Source organism: Gossypium hirsutum, chromosome A01 (assembly GCF_007990345.1).
Source record: "Gossypium hirsutum isolate 1008001.06 chromosome A01, Gossypium_hirsutum_v2.1, whole genome shotgun sequence".
In the NCBI taxonomy this organism is placed as follows: domain Eukaryota; kingdom Viridiplantae; phylum Streptophyta; class Magnoliopsida; order Malvales; family Malvaceae; genus Gossypium; species Gossypium hirsutum.
The window spans coordinates 256,266-278,332 of record NC_053424.1 but is presented as its reverse complement, the minus strand read 5'-3'; the positions used below and the strand labels follow the sequence as shown (position 1 = coordinate 278,332).

General features: G+C 31.4%; 3 protein-coding genes across 4 annotated transcripts; 2 read left to right on the top strand and 1 right to left on the bottom strand.

The window, feature by feature from the left end:
• The first annotated feature begins 951 nt into the window (after positions 1-951).
• Positions 952-3,118, top strand: LOC107936963 (protein terminal ear1 homolog). Its single transcript, XM_016869753.2, has 4 exons — positions 952-1,526; positions 2,093-2,221; positions 2,394-2,535; positions 2,613-3,118. Exons 1-4 carry the CDS (start codon positions 982-984, stop codon positions 2,772-2,774), a joined length of 978 nt encoding a protein of 325 aa, XP_016725242.2. The 5' UTR covers positions 952-981; the 3' UTR covers positions 2,775-3,118.
• Positions 3,119-7,885: 4,767 nt separating this feature from the next.
• LOC107937000 (squalene synthase 2) lies at positions 7,886-12,689 on the top strand. 2 transcript variants are annotated; one of them, XM_016869812.2, is made up of 14 exons: positions 7,886-8,474; positions 8,568-8,610; positions 9,611-9,700; positions 10,170-10,245; positions 10,342-10,411; positions 10,758-10,901; positions 11,009-11,113; positions 11,182-11,328; positions 11,492-11,567; positions 11,681-11,769; positions 11,867-11,958; positions 12,052-12,097; positions 12,185-12,252; positions 12,518-12,689. In XM_016869812.2, coding segments are annotated over exons 1-14 (1,242 nt in total). In that variant the 5' UTR covers positions 7,886-8,279; the 3' UTR covers positions 12,519-12,689. The 2 variants fall into 2 exon arrangements, with proteins under 2 accessions (XP_016725301.2, XP_040972797.1); XM_041116863.1 differs by having other exon boundaries at positions 12,395-12,689.
• A 614-nt stretch (positions 12,690-13,303) lies between these two features.
• LOC107936960 (SH3 domain-containing protein 2) lies at positions 13,304-21,714 on the bottom strand. Its single transcript, XM_016869750.2, has 10 exons — positions 21,516-21,714; positions 20,472-20,594; positions 20,324-20,393; positions 20,093-20,244; positions 19,796-19,897; positions 14,524-14,724; positions 14,379-14,441; positions 14,129-14,278; positions 13,970-14,044; positions 13,304-13,630 (listed from the first exon to the last, which is right to left on the bottom strand). The coding sequence occupies exons 1-10, from the start codon at positions 21,573-21,575 to the stop codon at positions 13,514-13,516; spliced, it is 1,113 nt and encodes a 370-aa protein (XP_016725239.1). The 5' UTR covers positions 21,576-21,714; the 3' UTR covers positions 13,304-13,513.
• Between the last annotated feature and the right edge of the window lie 353 nt (positions 21,715-22,067).

The following is a 22,067-nucleotide window of genomic DNA, read 5'->3' as shown; positions in this document are numbered from 1 at the left end:
ATAATAATGCATGGTGGGATTCAAATGTGGATACTCAAATACTCAATGTCAAGGACTTATTTGCATGTTGACCAAAATTTGAGTATGTATGTGTGTCTATTGTATGAATAGCTTGAATTCAATTTATTAAATTTTACGAGTATTAGCTTTTCATTATTTTAAATTCAAATAGTACATTCGTGTTTAAAAGTTATGTTACCTATTTTAAATATACCGTATTCTTATATGTATTGATGTTTGAATTTAAATAGGGTGGAGCTGAATGGTTCATCTCGTTGGGTACAAGGTGAAGAGTCACTATGAATGGTGTTTTGAGTGAAGATAAAATTAGAGTTAGGCAATAAAGTTTAAGATTGAAAGCAGGAAGAGAGAGAGATAGGATCCCTTTTTTCGGTGTAGTTGATGGTTTTTATTCTCTTAATTGTGATCCTAAGGTGCCACATCTAGAGCCCCTGTTGTGGACTAGACATAAGAAGTTAAGTGATGTATGACTATAGGCTTAGATAGAGTGGCGATTGGATCTGCTATCAATCACTTTAGATGAGACATAGTAATTAAGCTTATAGATGACTGATAATGAGTGAAGTCCACACGGATTCATACGAATATAAGTTGATGAGCATCTCTGATGGGTCGGCCCGAGGAATATATGGAACCCTTATGAGCTGTAAATGTGCGGGTATCCCCGAAAATTCAATGTCAAATAAGGAAAGAAATCTAATATTTTTGACAACTCATTAAATTTTTTAAAATTATGATTAATTTTAGAATATAGAGTACCTGTATTATATATAAATATTAATAATTTGTAATATAAAGCGAAATTTATAAATTATCAATTAACAATACTATATTATTGATGAACAAAAAAAAAAAGGGGATTTGGGGTACTACTATATATACATACGTAGCAACTCATTAGCCATTGTCTCTAAGTGTTCACTGCTTCGGAACGACCCCCGCTACAGTTGACAGTCAAAAATGGCAGTGAGAACCGATCAAAAATTTCCCCACAAAATGGAGATCGGATGCTTTAGCTTAAACCCAGAAGCCCCAGAGTTTTTCCCAACAAGATACACTTTGGTTCCAGGTCCTAGTTTTCCCATTTTACAAACCATAAACGCACCCTATAATCTCCTCTATTATTATCTACCTCTTCAGTACCCCTTTGCTTTCACTGCTCCACCACTACCACGCCACCAAAATGCAGTACTACCCCATTCCTCGTCGCCGGAGAGAGATGTTGTGCTGGTGGCTGAACCGTTCAAGGTTAAGAAGGGTTTCAGTAGAAATAAGTATCATTGGAAAGGTAGAAGAGGCTGCGGTGGTGCTGCTCGAGCAGCTCGTAAGAAAGAATGGAGGGCTAAGCCTGGTTTTAATGGTGATGATGACGATGATCAAGCTTCGTTTGAGTGTACAAGGAAGGTTCAATATTGGGCTGGTGGTGAGAAACAACCATTGATTCCACTCCAATCTGGTGGCAGTGAGACGACGATCATGATCAAGAACATTCCCGTCAGATACACGTATGATCGTTGCTTTTTTCTTTTGCAATTTTTTTTTGTTGAATACACATACACAGGGACGAAACCACAAGTTTATAGGGTCAAAATACAATTTTATCTTTTATATGCTTGTTATTTTAGAATTTTTAAGGGGTTAAACTGAATTTTTTTATCTTTGGGAATGCTAAAGTGTATTTTTACCATTTAAATTAACTTATAATTTTAAAAACTTAAAGGGACTAAAATGATAATTTCCTCTTTTGGGGCTAAAATAAATTATAAAACTTTAATGGGTCAATAAGTGTAATTTTATCTTTTTCATCTTTATGGAGGTCAAAGTGTATTTTTACTATTAAATTAAATTTTAATATTAAAAACTTCAAGGGACTAAATTGATAATTTGCCTTTTGAGGGGCCAAAAGTATATTATGAATATTTAAAGGGGTCAAAAGTACAATTTTATTTTTATATATTTTTTTTAGAATTTTGAAAGTATTAAACTGATTTTTTTTCATCTTTGGGAATTATAATTTTAAAAACTTCAAGGGACTAAAATTGATAATATACCATTTGTGGTTCTTTTGTAGAAGAGAGATGTTGAAGGAATTTCTTGACCAGCATTGCATGGTTACAAATCGAGAGGCAAAGTCCAATGCAAATAATGAAGAACCTTCATTGTCAGCTTATGATTTCTTGTATCTTCCTATAGACTTTGTGTATGTTTTTACCAAATTTCAAATCCCTTCATACATACATACAAACATACTTGCAATTTTATCACTTCCTTTGAGTTCACCATTGTTGCAGCACTAAATCAAAAAGAGGCTTACATAGATACATGCATTTTTTGCAATTTCTTCCCTTTACCTTAGTTCACCATTGTTGCAGCACCAGGTCAAACAAAGGCTATGCTTTTGTAAACTTTACCACCCCAATAGCTGCCAGGAAGTTTTATGATGCATGTGACGACAAGCAATGGGAGTGTTTCATGTCAAACAAGATTCGTCAAATATATTGTGCTAAACTCCAGGTATATATATAAACAGTCAATGTATAATTTCAATATTTTCACACACTTGTTATGGTGAATGAAACATTATTCAACAGGGCATTAACGAGCTAGTGAAGCACTTCGAAAAAATGGGGTTTCCATGTGAAGATTTTCAACCCTTGTGCTTCAACCCAGCACGTGATGGTTCAAAGCAACCTGTTGAAGAAACTGTTGTAGGAAGATGCATAGGCTCTTGGTGTACTAACTCCAAATCTTAAGTAGCTCATGACATGACATGGTGATGTTGGGGACAAACAGAACTACACAGTGTTGGTTTTTTTTTTTTTTCATTTAAACTCTTTTGTTCGTTCAGTTTCTGGTTATGTTTTTGGTTTGACGATGGGAACGAAGGGGTGGACTTTGTCACCTGGTTCTTGATATGGTATAATGAAAAAAGAAAGAACAGGTGGTGGGGTCCACCCTGGTATGGGGTCTCACTGGTCGGCTCTTTGTTGTTGTGTCTCTCTGCAATGTCATTAGATTAGATTTTATGGGAAATTGCAGCTTTCGGTACTTCTCAGTGACAGAGTTCTATTATTATCTTCTGTATATTCTGATTGTTTAAACTCTGAGTTTCACTTGTTTGTCCCATTTTTGGATTTTCTTTTTTGCTTTAAGCCACTGGTTGTTTCACTGTGTCCATGAAAAAGCCTAATGAAATGAAACTATCTTTTTATAACCAAAAAGGAGAGCTTGTATGGTAACAATTTACGACCAAATATGGAAAATATACCAACTTTTGAGAGTAAAAAGAGGAAGGCTTTTCATGTTCAAACATGGAATATATTTCCATGTATATGTGCTCACTAGATTAGTTATTTTTGGGTTAAATATAGGGTTAAAATACACATATTCCTATTTTTTTCATGAAATTTTTATTTTTTTATAATTTTTTAAAATTTATTGATCTTATTTTAAAATTAAATAAAATAACTTTATTATTTATATAACAAAAAATAATATTATCGTTAATTTAAAATTAATAGAGAATTTTAGTTGTGTTAATAAATTTAAAAAAAATCATTTCAATATTTTAAAATGAATAAAGTGTTTAATTTAATTAATGAGATTTTAAGAATTGAGATATTAAATTATATAAAAAATTAATATTTAAATATTTAATTTTAAAATTGAAACAAATATAAAATTTAATACTAAAAATTTACTTTTTTTATAAATAATCTCGAAAAAGTAGAGGAATTAAAATTAAAATTTAGCCTATCTCTTTATTAAAAAAAAGAAAACAGGTTTGAGAAAGGCTTAGAACCTTCCTGATATTAGAAGGATAGTGTGAAAGGGAAGGTGAGGGTGTGTACAAGACTGTAGAAGATTTTGGCGATTTGATAGTGTTGAGCTACTTGAAGAAATGGTGAAATAAAATAGAGCTTTATCAGATTTAATCATTTGATACGATCAAAAAATAACACTAAAAATAGCAGGCATTTAATGAAGATGGGAAAGGCTATAGCCTAAGCCCTGAGGAGGCTAACCAAACCCTAAAAAGGGCTAAAAGCACTGAAGAGAAAGGATGTTGCGAGAGTCGAACACGCAGCCTCTCAAACCCGATGTTAGAAACGATTCCACTTAACCGAGCACCTACATTCATTCTTGATTTCTTGGACATTTTACTCCTTGCAGTATCATAAATGGCGGCAATCACAATCTAAATAAATTTTAGTTGAGTTATAAAAATCATCGCTAAATATTTAAGTTATTTAATTTTTAAAAATAAGTTATTGGATTATTTTTTTCAAGTTTAACTAATGAACTCTAAACAAATATTCGACGACCGATATAATAGATTATTCATCGATAAGTAAAATAATATATTTTATTTTTAATTCGATCTGATAATTAGTGCCAAATATTAAAGAATAAAGTTATTTAAATTTTTAATTCACAGATTTGTGATATTTAAAATTATTTTATTAAAAAAGAAATAAAATTGATGAGTAGGGCAAAGAGAGGAGGTAGGTAGGGGTCTTGACCTCTCTTAAATGAAAAATTGTGCTTTTAGTCCTTTAAAATTTTATAAAATTTTTAAGTAAATAAATAGTAAAATTTTAGTTTGACCCCTCAAAATAATAAAATTTTAATTTAGTCGTACTAAAAACTAAAAAGATATATGTCAATATAATGGTGAAATTGTATTTTAACTCATAAAAATATATAACTCAATCTCTCTCTCTCATAAAAATGAGAGTTTTGGATTAATGATGCAATAGGAATAAAGAAGGTCATACATAAATGATTCTAACAATCTAATTACTTTAGTGAAAACTTTTAAATAGTTCAGTTACCATAGGTGTAGTTTATCTTCTTCTTCTTCTTTTACAATGGATTTTTTTATATACAATACCTAAGCTATCTATAACCTCTTCTCACCCTCAAATAAGGGGGTAAATGCGCTTTAAAGTACTTGAACTCGTGTCCTCATACTCTGGCAACAATATTAATGTCAATCGAGTTAAGACTTGAACATCTTCTAAAGTATCTTTAACAAATAATCATACAGTCTATCGTAATTTTATGATTTACACAAATTCAAATTATTTTAAGTTAAAAGATTTATTACAGCAGATATGTGTTTCTTGAATTAAAGAATTAATTGTCATTAAAGTGATAGAAACAATGTCAGATATTGATATTAAATTTTGGAGTCTATTAAATTTTTTAAAAATTTTAAATTTTGACATACCTAATTAAAAGATCTAATGGCAAATTATAAAAATTGTTTAAAAAAGTTCCATTAAGGGTGGGTTTCGGGCGGCGGTGTGGTGCGATGCTGTGCGTTTAGCTTACTTTTTGTCTTACGCTATCGTATTTAATCTCACAGCTACCGTTGTTTTTACACAAATCGTAAGTAAACGCATAGCTCATCCAAACTCACCCTAAAATATTTAAAATTTCTGAAAAGCACTATGGGATTTTTCAAAACAAAATTCGAATATCTATTTAAAATTTTTAAAAACTTTTAAAAGTAAAAGAATTTTAAAAAAAGTTCGGGGCCAAGCCCCTGATCCCAATAACCATCAGCCACTAGAGCGAGATACCTTGAGGAATTAGTGGAGAAAGTCAAAGATTATAAAACACCTATTTGATATGCAATTTTAACATGATCCCAACAACTTTTTTTTTTTATTTTCAAAAAGAAACTACAACGATTTTTATCAAATTATTTCTTTATTTTCATATTAAAACTAATATTTAAAAAAATATTTGTGGTTGAATCGTTCTGACCATCATATTGATTAAAAAACTAAAAAATTTAATTTAACTATTAATTTAACCAAAATTTTTATTGTTTCAATTAATTTATATCAATTCTTATTAGTTTAAAACCAATTTTCAAATCAATATGTGGACTAATTCTCGAATCAATTAATTTAATCGACCAATTCGATTCAATCCATTTCAAATATTTTTTATTAAAATGTTAAGAAAATGCACAAACTTAGTTTGAAAGCATTACATTAGTAAGATCCTTAAATTTAATTGTACAATATAATAAAATAATATTGTACATGATTAATTCTATCTTAAATTATTATATGAATTAAAAAAATATAAAATATGTATTTATTAAAAAATTATATAAAATTTAAATAAAATGATAAAATTGAAAGTTAAAAAATAAAATTTATTCTTAATTTTATTATTTTTTATAAAAAAATGTTATTTTAAAAAAATTAATTTTTTTTCATTCGAGTTGGTATTATTTGTCGGGGGTAAATGCAAATGACTTCAAAAAATAGAAAAATGCAATTGATCTCTTGTTAAAATTATTAAATTATATTTTAATCTTTTAAAATAAATTTTTTTTATTTTTATAAAAAATATGAAATCATAAACTAATACATATTAAAAATTATATTTTAATCTCTTAAAATCTATAATTAAATTTTATTTCCTGCTGAATTTTTTTTCTAAATTTACCTCTAGTACTTGTCACATTAAATAAATAAAATATTTTAAATATATACAAATTTTTCTTATATAATGTTTACACTAATTTTTATATAAAAAATAATAATTAAATACATGTCAACTCATATATTTATTATTATTGTAATAGTAGGTTTCGATTTTTTTAGTACATTCAGTGGTTATATTTAATACAAAACTTTGTGTGTTAATATGATGATAAGAGATATTCACTGTTTCAATTGTAATCTGAATTAAAGTCATATTAGTAATGTTACTTTTAGGGCTTTATATTTACTTTATAATTAAAAAATAATATAATATTTATATGCACGATTGCACATGGAATGCATAGAAATAAAAATAAAATAATTAAACAAACACGGGTTTTGAATTGGCTTGTGAAAAACAAAATATGAGCTGCTGTTTTCCAATTTGAAGTCTGTTTCCTAAAGAATGGTGACTTGAGACGGAAGCGTTTTTGACAAACGTGCATAACTTTTTTAATTAATTTTCAAAAGTTTTTTTTTAAATTTCATACATAAATTATTTTTTAATTTTGATATTAAATAATTCGATCCCTTTAAAATGATCAAAACAATTTAATTACTGTAACATTCGAAATTGAATCATTAAAAATAATTAATCACAATATTAATATTATCCGTCAATTGTATATATTTTTATTAGTATAATGTTGTCACTTTTTAATAGTAGAAATGGATGAAAATTGTAATTAAAATGATTAGTTTATTATTTAACTTTATGTATAAAGACTAATTTGCTTATTTTCTTAAGTATAAGGGGTAAAATATAATTTAACTCTTAATATACGAGCCTACATGATACTTTTATCCAATATTTGAAAAAGAAAATACTACAATTTTTAGTTATAAATATCAATACTATACATAAACTTTGATTCAATATGCAATGTCATACATGAAATTTGATTTGATTTAATTTTCACGGATCATTAAAACATTATCGAATCAACATCATTTTATGTTGATATATTGCATATAAAAACTATTATATTAATCTGATATGAAAATAAATGTAAGTATTCTTTAAATGTGTACAATGAAATCAAAATTAAAATTTCATATACACATATAAATCATAAATTAAGTTCATTGAGAATAATTACATCAAATCAAAATTTATACATTAAATTGCACGTTAAATCGAAATTAAAGTGTAAATTTGATATTTATCACTAATTTTAAATTAAAAAAATATGTCCTTTTTATATTATTTCTTCTGCAGATATCATAATCTAATATATAAAAATTGAATTTTATATAGACATATATTCTTCATATCTTATTATATTTTATTTCGTAATTAAAAATATTATTATTATAAATTTGATGGTCCATGTTCCTAACCTTTTCCCCGTGACAGTAGTAGTCCGTTTGTATTCCACAATTTCTGTTAAACACACAATTTGGCAAATTTTCAAAAAAGGGGGAAAAAAAAAAGAGGAGGAGGAAAAACAATCCCAAAAATCCAAATTCAGATGTCATTTTCCCGAACTCTTTTCTTCAAAATTAAACCCCAAAATCGATTTTGAAAACCGACCAAAACATTTGCACTTAAATAAAAAAATTCAATACAGTTCTTAAATCTTTTTTTGTATGGTAGTAATACCAGAAAAAAAATATCAAATGCAAGAATCCAATGCGTCATCATCTTCTTAAGATAAAAATCTAATAACCTTCTTCGATCCTTAAAATCGATATTGTTTTTGTTGTTTTGGATCTGATTTTGAAGCGTTTAAAAATTTCAAAAACAAAATGGGGAGTTTGGGAGCACTGATGAAACATCCAGATGATTTTTATCCATTGTTGAAATTGAAAATGGCGGCGAGAAATGCCGAGAAACAGATCCCATCGGAGCCTCACTGGGGTTTTTGTTTCTCTATGCTTCACAAAGTTTCTCGTAGTTTCGCTCTTGTTATTCAGCAGCTCGATACAGAGCTTAGGAATGCAGTAAGCGAATCTAGCTTCTTTTTTTTTTTTCTCTCGATGCTTTCTGTAATTTTTATTTATTTCTTGAGTTATGCTGTTTTGATTTTTTTGCAGGTTTGCATATTTTATTTGGTTCTTCGAGCTCTTGATACTGTTGGTTTGTTCTTTTTTTTTTCTTTCTTTTCTTAAATTTTAATTTCCTTTTTTCAATCTCATATTATTTTCCATCATTTATACTTTTTTTCTTACTGAAATTTCTAAATTATTATCAATCATTTTCACGTATTGGCTTCATTACATGATAATTCTACACACTAATTATTGTAAGATTTTGCTTGTGAATCTTGATCCACTTCAATTTCTTTTGCAAGCTATTTAACTAATAACATGGTTGTAAATGAACCGAGCTCAACCGACGAAATCACTGCATATGTTCGATTCAGTTTAATAAATGAGCCTCAAAATATTCATGTTCATTTATTTAGCTTGATAAACAAGCTAAACAAACTGAAACAGGACGATTTATGAACTATTCATGGATATATTCATGGCTGTAAATGAACCGAGCTTGAACTAAGGAATCACTGGTCATGTTAGTTTATTTTTAAACTTGTTCTGTGTTCGGTTCAGTTTAATAAATGGAGCTTCAAAATATTGTTCATATTCATTTATTTAGTTGATAAACGAACATAAATGAACAGGACCAGAATGATTTATGAACTGTTTATCAATATATTCACGGCTGTGAATGAACCGAGGTTGGACAAAGGAATCTTTGTTCATATTGGTTTATTTTTAAACTTGTTCTTGTTAGGTTCGTGTTCGGTTCAGTTAAGAAATTAGCCTCAAAATCTTGTTCATGTTCATTTATTTAGCTTGATAAACAAACATAAAACAAATAGAAACCAGACTATTTATGAACTGTTAATCGATATATTCATATTCATTTATTTGGCTTGATAAACAAACATAAACATATAGAACCGAGCTTGAACAAAGGAATCTTTGTTCATATATATTTTTTATTTTTAAACTTATTCGTGTTAATTTTTTTAGCTTGATAAACGAAAATAAACAAATAGAAACCGAACTATTTATGAACTGTTCATTGATATATTCATGGCATTGATTGGTATGGTTCGTTTTTTCTGTTGCAGAGGATGATACTAGTGTTGCAGCAGATGTCAAAGTTCCAATTCTTATAGATTTTTATCATCACATATATGATCGCGACTGGCACTTTTCTTGTGAGCTTGTTGAAAATTTGCCTCCTTAATATACAGAGTGTCTTTAATCTTTCTGGAAATAGCTGAAAAATAGCAATTTACTATGTTATTTGGCCTCGGGTATGTATTTGTTCGACATACCCGTTATAACTTTTTTGAAATTTTCGTGTCCAAATATGTTGTAACGAGCACTTTAGCATTGGCAATATGTTAAGTGGCTCATGTTACCTTATGTTACTCAGACTTAGTTGTGAGTAGCAGCGGATGCAAGTATGTGCCTGACATAGGTATATTCAACTTCTTTTTAAGATTTCCACGTATTAGGAGAGTCCTTATAGGATCACACACTGTACCTGTCTTCAGATATCGGTTGGATACAAGGTATTAAACACAGGTGTTTTAGAAAAAAATGAAGAGTCAGAGTAACATAAACTTTCTGTGCTGAAATAGATTCTTCGTTTTTAAGTCGCATAACTTTCTCACATTTCAGGTGGTACAAAGGAATACAAAGTTCTCATGGATCAGTTTCATCACGTGTCTGCTGCTTTTCTGGAACTCGAAAAAGGGTTAGTTAACATTTGTTATCTTAAATTCATGTATCAAGTTTTTATTGGTTGTCAATTTTTGATAAATAATCGGTAGTTCTCGATTGTTTATTGCAGTTATCAGGAGGCAATTGAGGACATTACACTAAGAATGGGAGCAGGGATGGCAAAATATATTTGCAAGGAGGTTTGTTACGTATTATCCTTGTCATCCCGTTGAGGGGTTGGAACGAAAGACTCAGTTATATTTTGGTTGACAAATTTTGCTGTTTTCCCTTCGACAAAAACTATCTAAAAACCAGAATAAGTTTTACTGATGTGGATATTTTCATATTCTAATCATGATTTACTTGGTGCTGACTATTCATATTCCGTATTATTACTGGTTGATCTCTGCTAGATTGTCTCATACCATATAAAAGAACTGATTTATCCAACTTAGACACTAAGTTTGCTCGATACGTGATAAAACTTATGAATGTATTTGTATTCTCCAGTACTTGAACTCAGGAACTCGTCTTTTTATTTCGCAGGTCGAAACAGTTGATGACTATGATGAATATTGTCACTATGTAGCCGGACTTGTTGGATTAGGTTTGTCCAAGCTCTTCCATGCCTATGGATCAGAAGATTTGGCTCCGGAATCGCTCTCCAATTCAATGGGGTTGTTTCTTCAGGTATTTGCTCTGTGATATACAAATGAACCAACGTGTTTCATGCTTCGATTTTAATGTTTGAAGACTCGATTCTAAAACTATGTATTTTGGATCCAACCGAACTACAGAAAACAAATATTATCCGAGATTATCTAGAGGATATCAATGAAATACCGCAGTCACGCATGTTCTGGCCACGCCAGATTTGGAGTAAATACATCAAGAAACTTGAGGTATGTGTTGTAACCAAATTTCATTCGAGTAACTTCCTTATGTGTATGACTTATATTTTCACCTGCAGGACTTGAAAGACGAGGAAAACTCGGTCAAGGCAGTGCAGTGCTTGAACGACATGGTCACTAACGCTTTACTACATGTTGATGATTGCCTGAAATACATGTCCGCTTTACGTGACCCTGCAATTTTCCGATTTTGTGCTATCCCTCAGGTTGGAGAGAATTCGTATTCCATCTGTTATCTTCATTCATGCCTATCATTCAGTTGCGTTTCAGTCTTTAAGCTTTTGCTTGAAATGTGTTAAATCAAGTTTCGAATATTAATGTCCTATTCAAACTCATGTCCAATTTTCTCTATGTCTTGCTTATACTTAGATCATGGCTATCGGAACACTAGCCTTGTGCTACAACAACATCAAAGTCTTCCGAGGTGTTGTGAAAATGAGGCGCGGTAAGATAGCCTTTAGAATTGTTTTCTTCGATCTTTGATCGATCAACTTTACACCTTAAGTTTTAGTCCAGTATTTCGGGTCGATGTTCATTTCATCTCGGCCTCATTTCCAGGTTTAACTGCGAAAGTCATTGATCGAACAAAATCAATGGCTGATGTCTATGGTGCTTTCTATGATTTTTCTTGCATTTTGAAAGCCAAGGTAAGTATCCAACCCCGAAAAGTGTCAATCAGATGTGTCATATTCCTTTCCAAATTCCATATCATTGTCATCATATGCATGCATTTGGCCGTTGTAGGTCGACAAAAACGATCCTAATGCACAAAAAACCATGAGCCGACTCGATTCAATCCTGAAGACTTGCCGAGACTCGGGTGTGCTAAACAAAAGGTTTGCAGATGTTCTTGATTTCATAAATTTTTTTTCGGTTTTAGTTTCCGTTTCCTCATGTATATATCAACTTCTTTTTTTGTCTTTGATCAGGAAATCATACATAATCGAGAATCAGTCTGATTACACTTCGTTTGTGGTGAGTTATTTTGACATTTTTCAATCGTGTTTATATTATAATTTGAAATCATCGACTAATTCTTAGTATATTTTAAACCCAATGCAGGTTGTTTTGCTTTTCATTATATTGGCCATCTTTTTGGTTAACCTGAACCCAAACTGGCCTAATAACTAGTAAGTTCGATTTCTAAATAATGATACGATAGAATTATGTTGCTTGGGTTGAAGTGTCGGTGTGATTTGATCAGATTCTTTTTGAATATTTTCGTGTAATTAAAGAATATTTGGATGTTTTATTCTCATATTAATGTGCCAGATGCAAGTATCGAACGCAAGTACTTCAAAGAAACATGACGGGTCAGGCTGACAATAGGGATAATTTAGTTTTTATCAGACGTTGATTTCATTCACTAATTTGTTCTACTTTACGTTTTATCAGGACCATACTTTATCCATTATATACACGTATGTGGAAATCTATAAATGAAGAAACATGGAAGGTGGAAAGAGCGGTGTCAATGGTAAAAAAGTTTTATTTATTTATTAAAGATCTCAATCATTTGAGATTTTAATCGAAAATTATCAAATAAAAAATTGATATTATTTTTTTACGTGACGAGGAAAATTTTTTAGAGACTAAAACTAAATTACAATTTTTTGAGACTAGTTCATTTAATTAAAAAAATTATTTAAAATTCAAAAAATAAAATATATTTAAAAAATTGATTTAAGTAGCTCATACCGAAAAACTCTTTTTGGCTGAAGACAAGAAAAAATAATAGGTTACTAATTTTTGAAGGCTTAAGCAAGTTGAATCAATAACTTCTATACGGAAATTTTTAGATCTCATTAATTAAATTAGATGATATTAAATGTTTAAACCCGTTTAAATCCACAATTTCTATCCATAATTAAATCTTAATTAAATAAATTAGAGAATATTGTATAATAAAAATCCAAAACTTTCTAATTGCTGTAATAACCAGCTAATAATCAATAAAAATTGTTCATTTACAAGAAATAATTACTTTTTGATCTAATTTAACTCGTATTTATATATGCATTCTGCACAAATCATTTATATTTAATTTTATACGTAATATTTTTTTAAAAAATATTACAATATAATGTTCATGACAAATACCAAATTTATATTAGCATTGTATATGAAGTTTTAAATACAATTAAAGGCACATGCACAAAATGATACATAAACTCATGTCACTAAAATAAAATAAATTGAATAAATAGTATATAAAAGGTATTCACAAATCGGTGACAAAATTGGCATTTATTCTATATATCACATACAAATATATTAACGCAACGATGGATACCACATATTATAGCACAAAAAGGAAAAAGCACACATAACAAAATTATATATGTATATACATATATATTCTTAGATGCCAAACAAAACAGAATATAAGTCTTAGAAAACTTCTGCTACTTTACTGGCAAGAACACGTTCCCTTTTTTCTATGTAAGCAAAAGGAAACCAACCTGCTTTGCCCTTGCATTCTCCTTCTGCCCACCCATTATTTGTCACCTGCCAAGAGTATATTGAAAATGAATACTTATTAATTCCAAGTACGGGTGAGTAAAATGTAAAAAAATGACTGAAACCGGTCAAACTTGGTTCATTCGGTTTCGGTTTTATTCAGTTATATAATTTGGTTAGAATTTCAATATTAACCAACCAACCAAATAAAATATACATGAAAAACCGAAATAATCGACCGAGCCAATTCGTTTTGGTTCGTTTTGTATTCGTTTTTGCTAGTTATCTTGGTATTTTAAAACTGAACCAAATGAATTCTATGCCTTAGCAACTGAGTCGAGGAAACAAAAATAAATGCTTCAAAGTCATATATGAATATGGTTAAACCTTTCGCACAACAATGTAGTCTCCAATTGACAGATTCAATTCCGTGTCGGATTCGCCGTTATATGGATACATAACCTGCATAATACATCAATTACTTGGCTATCTTACAGATTATAGTAATTTGGTAATTCAAATGTGTCAATGCTATTATATACAAACCTCGCCTAAAAAGTATCCCATGCAGTCAACAGACTCATTATGCGTTTGAGAAGTATAAACTCCGTTAACTTCCTCAAACGGTGGAGGTGAAGGCATGTCTGCCACGCTAGGTGCAGGTGGTGCTTCAAGTCGTTGCCGCCCTGATATCATCTATTGGGAAGGTGGAGGGAATTGTGTCAATTGCAATATAGTAGTTTAGCTGCAGTGAAAGAATGTCAAGACAAATGACTCGGTGGCACAAACTGCATACCTCACTTTCAAGCTGATCAAGTATTTGAAGGACGCGTTGGTGATATGTACGTTCAGCTTCAACCTTCGATGCAAAGATAAAATCAAGTTACGTGCAGCTTGTGAATGTCTACGTGGCGGATTTAACATAAGGAAATTCGGATTACCATAGCAATAAGTCTCTGAAGTGTTAACCTCTGTTGTTGACCTTCAACAGCAGCCATCGCTGAAGCGGCTTCCTTTCCCAATATTGACATGTTTGACTTCAGATCGTGCAGTTTTGTCTCTGCTGATTCCAATTTCATGACAAGATCGTGATTTCCGGGCATTTCCCTCATTCTTGCTTGGCGTTTGGAGACTTCAATTGTCTGTCTAGGTTCACAAGGGGTAAATATTTATAGCAATGATCATAAATCACAAAGGGCATATCAACAGAAAGAATATAACTCTCGCCATCTTCTGTCTAGAGATAACAGAAGGACTATAACTCTCGCCATCTTTCCATAAAAATGCCCCATCTTCACAACCAATTAGCTTGCTTCATGTTTTTCACACTTAGAACCTAATTGTGTTCAGAACTACATATGCATGAATGACTATATATCCATAGGAAGTTAATACAAGCACATATCCAACACATCAGTAAGATATAATGATACGGGGTTGCGCGCGGACCAAGATCGAGTTGCCAAGTCACGAGAAACTCCTACGAAAACCCTAAACAATTAGATCTGAAACGAAACAGAAAATTAAAAGATTAGATTTTTGAATTTTCAGATCTGAAATAAAATCCCCAAATCAGCAAAGAATCAAATTGAGAATAGAAATAAGTGTTAGGGTTCTTGAAACCCTCAAGGAGATTGTGATTCTGCCCAATTGAACACCAAGATAGTTTTCCCCAAATTTCGACAATCTAATTTCAGCCAAAAAGAGTACGGAAAAACCCTAGAAATTGGGGATTTTTGGGCTGATTCCTTAAGATAGAAAAAGGCTGAAAACACAATAAGAACAGAAATAGATTAGATAATGATTCAGCACAAGTAGAAATAAAGAAAGAATTGACAGTAAGAAATTAAAAGATAAGTCCTAAGAAGCCTTGAAATCTCGAAAGATCTCACAACTCCCTTCAAACGGCTCTAATCTCCCCTCCAAAGAATATCAATGGCAAGAAGAAGGTTGAAGATGACTCCCACAATCACAAGATTGTTAAAACAACTTCTAAAGAAAACTCAAGAGAGAAATTTTGGAGAAAACTCAAAGAAAATTCTGCTGTCAACAAATCTGAAATTTTAATAATAATGATAAGTGTTTAACAAGGTGGACAGCCATGCCTTTAAATAGGCCTTATAACTAGTCCTAATCTAATTAGAAAACTAAAATAAAAAAAAACTCCTAATTATTTTAATATGGAAATTCGGTCAAAGGTCATTTTATCTGGGACTCTTGGACTGAATATTGACATAAAAATTTAAACTAAGTAAATAAATAAATAAATAAATAAAAATAAAAATAAAACTTTACAACTTGGGCCACTTTGATAATTTGGCCTGATTTTCAACTAAGTATGGATGGATTTCTTGATTGGGCTGGGAATTTGCTTATTGGGCCTCGCCTTCAAGAATTTGGGCTTTTGTGACTCGTATCATTCCCCCCTTCCTTAAAAAGATTCGTCCTTGAATCTAAAAAATCAAATCAACTCGACTTTCCTCTATCGAACGGGACTAATGGCAATTGAGTCCACTGAGAAGAATAGCCATGAGATAGTAAATAGCAACGGAAATAAGCTTGTAGTCCAATCATAAGCATAATAGAACAGGTATAACGCATGTGAATGGACAGATTCAGATTACCATGCAAACAATCTAATTTACTCACCACTGCCTCGTCAAATATTTGAAACAAAGATGGACATGTTTTAAGGCATTCAGTCGTCTCACATTGTTCTCACAAACCATGAATAAATTGCGAGTAATAAATCAAATGGTAAACATAATCGTCACAAGTAGGTATTTGAAAAGATTCACATGGTTCACAGAGTTGCATAATCATACCATGCATTAATCGACGGTCTATAGATTCACTCACACATGCATTATCAAAAACAAGAATCTTTTTATCAACCATCAAAACAGATAGATCATCAATAAATAAAATAGGACAGTCAAGCACGTTTCGATCTAAGTGTTCATCAACACGATCTTTATCACTATCCGAGGAGTACAAAAGTGTTTCAAAGGTTTCAAGCATCTTACCTCGATAAGCAGAAGAATAAGGGTCGATTTTACCTTTTTCATTTAAAACAAACCTTCGCTCATCGGGGGCATAGTGTAGTCGAATCTCCGTTGTTGAGTTAACCTTTGTCAAATGGAACTCAAACTTCATGTACAACCACATAAACTGTTTAAGGCACGAATATAAATTGAAAACAAATTTGGAAAATTTCGTTACCTTATTCTCCAAAACAGATTTGGAAAAATTCGAGGATTTTACACAAGGTAAATCAAGAGAATAACAAATCACGCTTCTTTTCGTAATGACTTTATCAACCACAATCGAAGAGTAACAATTAATCGGATCAAAATGAGGGGATCTTTTAAGAACTAAGTCACCAAAAGTTTTATCAATAATTTTCAAATCTGCACTGGACTCGGTTTCTAAAATTTCCTTACCTCGCTTACCTTCGGGATCATGTAGTGTGATTTCATCTTTGCTTAAGTTGATCGTATGAAAGCGTCTTTCATTTGAGAGGTATTGAAGTTGAAAGTTATCTTTCGATCTTTCGGGAACCTGAAAAGTAGCAACACAAGAAAAATTCATATCTTGGTTAGTGGAAACATTCCTCACTACCCTTTCCACGTCTTTTTCTTTTGTTTCTTTTTCTAATTCATTTTCTCTTCTTTCTTCAATTTCTTTTTCACTCTCAATCTCTTTTTGCTCTTTTTCATTCTCTTTTTCTTTTTCCTCACTTGTTTTAACAGAATTTTTCAGTTTGATTTGGTCCTCATGGACTTGTTCTAGAGTGAGCGGCACTAAGGTGCTTTTCTTTCCTTGATGCTTGAAAGAATACCTATTGGTACGACCATCGTGAGTGACTTTTCGATCTAGTTGCCACGGTTCTCCTAGCAACAAATGGCAGGCTTGAATAGGCATTACGTCGCACACAACTTCGTCTTGATACTTACCGATAGAAAAGGCGATGCGCACTTGTTGAGTGACCCTAAATTGGCCTTCGTTGCTAAACCCTTGTAGTTGATAAGGTTGTGGATGCTTGGTAGTGGTTAAGCAAAGCTTTTCCACCATCATCGTGCTGGCTATGTTCGAGCAACTTTCACCATCAATAATAACTCTACAAAGCTTACCTTGTACGTGGCAGCGAGTATGAAAGAGATGTTCTCGTTGCTGCTCGCTCTTTGGTTTTGCCAAAGATGATTGTCCATGATCATGACAATCATCATCCATTCTAGGGACACATTGAGGGTTGCACCTATGGGGCTGGTTATCCCTATCTTCCTTAATTGGATCTCGATATTGATGTTTTTGATTCACTCGTACCTCATTCAAAGTAGTATTCAATGCTTGAAGTGTAGCATTTATTTGTGTGATTGCAGCAGTATGTCTGTCCAACTGTTGTTGGACTTTCATAAGTGCATCATTATTATCACCTTTAGACATCTTCAAAACATGTAAAAATAAACACTCAACACTCAAAAATAAAAGTTAGCAAACCTCACCATTAATCACTCAAAAAGAAAAATCAAATTCTCAATGAGGTCGAATTCAATCTTGTGAGTTCTTTATCAGAGTTTATATCAACCAATTAGAGAGTGTGAACCAAACTACCAAAGAATCCTAATTTGCACTAGGATGCCAAAAACTGACGAGACACCAAGTGATTCGTGTTGCACCGAGGAAGGATTGTGCACACGTTTAAATCCTACTAACACAAGAAACAAGAAGGTGTTAGATATTTTAAAAGGATAATAAAAAGAAAACAAATGAAAACCTACAGCTAAGAATCAATAAAAATTGCTGAAAACAGAAAACCCGAAAAACTGTGGAGTAACTTGACAACTTCGTTCGAGGTGTTCCTGATCTCAAAAAATCACAAAATTAAATCTCGAATGTCCTTAAATATTTAATTTTTGATCTGGAAAGTTTGGGCATCAAACTCAACCCGCTGAATTTTTTTAAAATTTTTATTGGATTTCGTCTTTTTTTGACTTTTTGACTGATTTTTTGCGGGAATAATTTTTTTATATTCAATCACAGTGCCAAACACATGTATGTAAAATTTCAGATCAATCGGACAACGTTTACCCACTCAAATGAATTTTTTTGAACAATTTTTCTGGGTAAAACTGCTGTTTATGCTTTAAAAAATAGAGATCAGTTTAGAAATCAACCAAGAACACCCAAAACGCCCAAAATCTGATACCAAATGATACGGGGTTGCGCGCGGACCAAGATCGAGTTGCCAAGTCACGAGAAACTCCTACGAAAACCCTAAACAATTAGATCTGAAACGAAACAGAAAATTAAAAGATTAGATTTTTGAATTTTCAGATCTGAAATAAAATCCCCAAATCAGCAAAGAATCAAATTGAGAATAGAAATAAGTGTTAGGGTTCTTGAAACCCTCAAGGAGATTGTGATTCTGCCCAATTGAACACCAAGATAGTTTTCCCCAAATTTCGACAATCTAATTTCAGCCAAAAAGAGTACGGAAAAACCCTAGAAATTGGGGATTTTTGGGCTGATTCCTTAAGATAGAAAAAGGCTGAAAACACAATAAGAACAGAAAATAGATTAGATAATGATTCAGCACAAGTAGAAATAAAGAAAGAATTGACAGTAAGAAATTAAAAGATAAGTCCTAAGAAGCCTTGAAATCTCGAAAGATCTCACAACTCCCTTCAAACGGCTCTAATCTCCCCTCCAAAGAATATCAATGGCAAGAAGAAGGTTGAAGATGACTCCCACAATCACAAGATTGTTAAAACAACTTCTAAAGAAAACTCAAGAGAGAAATCTTGGAGAAAACTCAAAGAAAATTCTGCTGTCAACAAATCTGAAATTTTAATAATAATGATAAGTGTTTAACAAGGTGGACAGTCATGCCTTTAAATAGACCTTATAACTAGTCCTAATCTAATTAGAAAACTAAAATAAAAAAAACTCCTAATTATTTTAATATGAAAATTCGGTCAAAGTTCATTTTATCTGGGACTCTTGGACTGAATATTGACATAAAAATTTAAACTAAGTAAATAAATAAATAAATAAATAAAAATAAAAATAAAACTTTACAACTTGGGCCACTTTGATAATTTGGCCTGATTTTCAACTAAGTATGGATGGATTTCTTGATTGGGCTGGGAATTTGCTTATTGGGCCTCGCCTTCAAGAATTTGGGCTTTTGTGACTCGTATCATATAAAACCTGAGATTCGGCTTCTTTTCGCATTCTGTCATAACGCTGAGCAAGATGTCTCGCATCCTCCAAAGGGGATCCCATAACCATTGCTCTTAGTGGCTCAGCAACCTAACAAATCAAACCGTTCAAAATATGACTCAGATGATTATATTGTTGACAGTAATCAGGGAGAAGGTTAAAAAAAAAACTACAAATTCCAAGAGAATAATCCATGTACAGGTTATCAAACTGCATATTAAACACAAGCCTACTTCCACAGACTCATTAACATAGAAACCGGAAATTTTAAAATTGTAACGGAACCTGTGTGCCAAGAGCTTTCAACAGATTCCCATGCTCCTTCTCCATGTGAGCACGAGCACGTCCGAAACTTAATGCAGCTTTTGATAACGTATTGCCACTAGTACAAGTATTTTCCGAACCATATTTCTTGCTATCCTCGGATAATTTGGTTCCTTCAGAAAAAAATGTATACAAACAAAACAACGTCATTCAAAGTGGATTTCTATGTTAACAAATGCTTCACCAACACACCTATTTCAACTTGTTTGGACCCGGTGATGATATATCCTTCCACGCCGCGAACAATATCCCTTTGAAAATTCTGTAAAAGCAAAATCAACTAATATAAATAAAGAAATCAAACGAGGCAAAAGTTGACACTAGAGAACAACTAAACAACCTTGGCTGTACGCGTTGAGATATAGAGCTTCTCAAGTTTCTGATGTTGTTGAAGTTCTGCTTCATCGGTAATTAAATTGTCCGAACCTCCATATCCCCCGGCACCGAACTGTTTGAGAACAGCCTGAAGTAAGATTCAATGAAAATAATCAGTCATTGTTAGTGAAACTTATCGAAGGAGTTCAAAAGAGAGATTGCACAGTCTTAAGCATTTGAATTAACATGTTAAGCTGCTTAGAATAACAATAAACAAATAGAACATATTGGAAGGTTTCTAATATGTATTCAACATACAACGGATTTTCAATTCCATTCCCCAAATTTAAATTTTAAATTCAGATGATAAATTTTCATTTCATATTCACATAACAGTTAATTATTTCCAAATTCTATTGAACCGATTCACTAATCATAAAAGTGCGAAGCCACATAGAAATAGATTCAAAGTTTAGTTTAAAAAAATTCGAAAGGAGAGCATAACGAAATCACGAAGATTAAACAGGCAAAGCAAATCGAGTAATACAAAACAAATAAACAAATTGAGTGAAAATTTAGAGACACATTACAGAGCCATTGTTAGCGAAACTTATGGAAGGAGTTCGAAAGAGAAAAATTACACAATCAAGCATTTGAATTGACATGTTAAGCTGCTTATAATAAACAAATAGAACATACTGAAAGGTTTCTAATATCTATTCAACATACAACGGATTTTCAATTCCATTCTCCAACTTTAAATTTTAAATTCAGATGATAAAATTTCATTTCATATTTGTATAACAGTTAATTATTTCCAAATTCTATCGAAACGATTCACTAATCATAAACGCGCGAAGGCGCATGGAAATAGATCCAAAGTTTAGTTTAAAAAAAATCGAAAGGAGAGCATGATCGAAATCACGAAATTAAACAGGCAAAGCAAATCGAATAATACAAAACAAATAAACAAACTGAGCGACAATTTAGAGACAGCGAGATCATGGATGAAGCTGAGAAACGAAGTTTTGAATCGGATCTAAAGGAAATAAAGAAAGAGAGAGGGAACCTGTTGTTGGCGGGCGACCTGTTCCCTGAACCGGGAGGCTTGTTTTCTGATTGCCTCCATTAAAACGAAAAAATTGGAGGTTTCTACAATGGATTCAAACAGCTGAAAAAACGAAGAAAGCGATATACAGAGAGAGAATTTTCAAATCGTCGAACTCGAACGGTGTGTGTTTTTGGAGAATTTTTCTTATTGGGCTTCTTCAAGCAGCTTTTTTTGGAATATATTTAATTTGTTCTTTTATTTATTAGTTTGTATATTTCATTTTAATATTTTACCTTGCTTTATTATTGTATTTAAAATTTAATATAATTCTTTTATGAAAATTTTCAATTGATTTTTAAGTAATATAGTTTTACTTAAAATAAGCTTAAGAAAATATTATTTGACTTGTGACGTCAAGTTTTCTAAAGATTTTGTATTAAGTTAATACGAATACTAATGTTTTTAATTGGATCAGAGGTGGGATTAGTTTGATTAAAATTTAAAAATATCTAAAAGATATTTAATGTTATTTTTAATTTGGTGTCTCGATCGATTTTTTATTCAATCGGT

Coding starts and splice junctions, on each gene's coding strand:
- LOC107937000 (XM_016869812.2), top strand. CDS start 8,280: ATGGGGAGTTTGGGAGCACTGATGAAACATCCAGATGATTTTTATCCA. Junction 10,902..11,008: donor CAATGGGGTTGTTTCTTCAG/GTATTTGCTCTG, acceptor ACCGAACTACAG/AAAACAAATATTATCCGAGA. Junction 11,568..11,680: donor TGTTGTGAAAATGAGGCGCG/GTAAGATAGCCT, acceptor CCTCATTTCCAG/GTTTAACTGCGAAAGTCATT.
- LOC107936963 (XM_016869753.2), top strand. CDS start 982: ATGGCAGTGAGAACCGATCAAAAATTTCCCCACAAAATGGAGATCGGA. Junction 1,527..2,092: donor AACATTCCCGTCAGATACAC/GTATGATCGTTG, acceptor GTTCTTTTGTAG/AAGAGAGATGTTGAAGGAAT. Junction 2,222..2,393: donor TATCTTCCTATAGACTTTGT/GTATGTTTTTAC, acceptor CCATTGTTGCAG/CACCAGGTCAAACAAAGGCT.
- LOC107936960 (XM_016869750.2), bottom strand. CDS start 21,575: ATGGAGGCAATCAGAAAACAAGCCTCCCGGTTCAGGGAACAGGTCGCC. Junction 20,595..21,515: donor AGGTCGCCCGCCAACAACAG/GTTCCCTCTCTC, acceptor ATCTTACTTCAG/GCTGTTCTCAAACAGTTCGG. Junction 20,245..20,323: donor GTCCAAACAAGTTGAAATAG/GTGTGTTGGTGA, acceptor TTTTTTCTGAAG/GAACCAAATTATCCGAGGAT.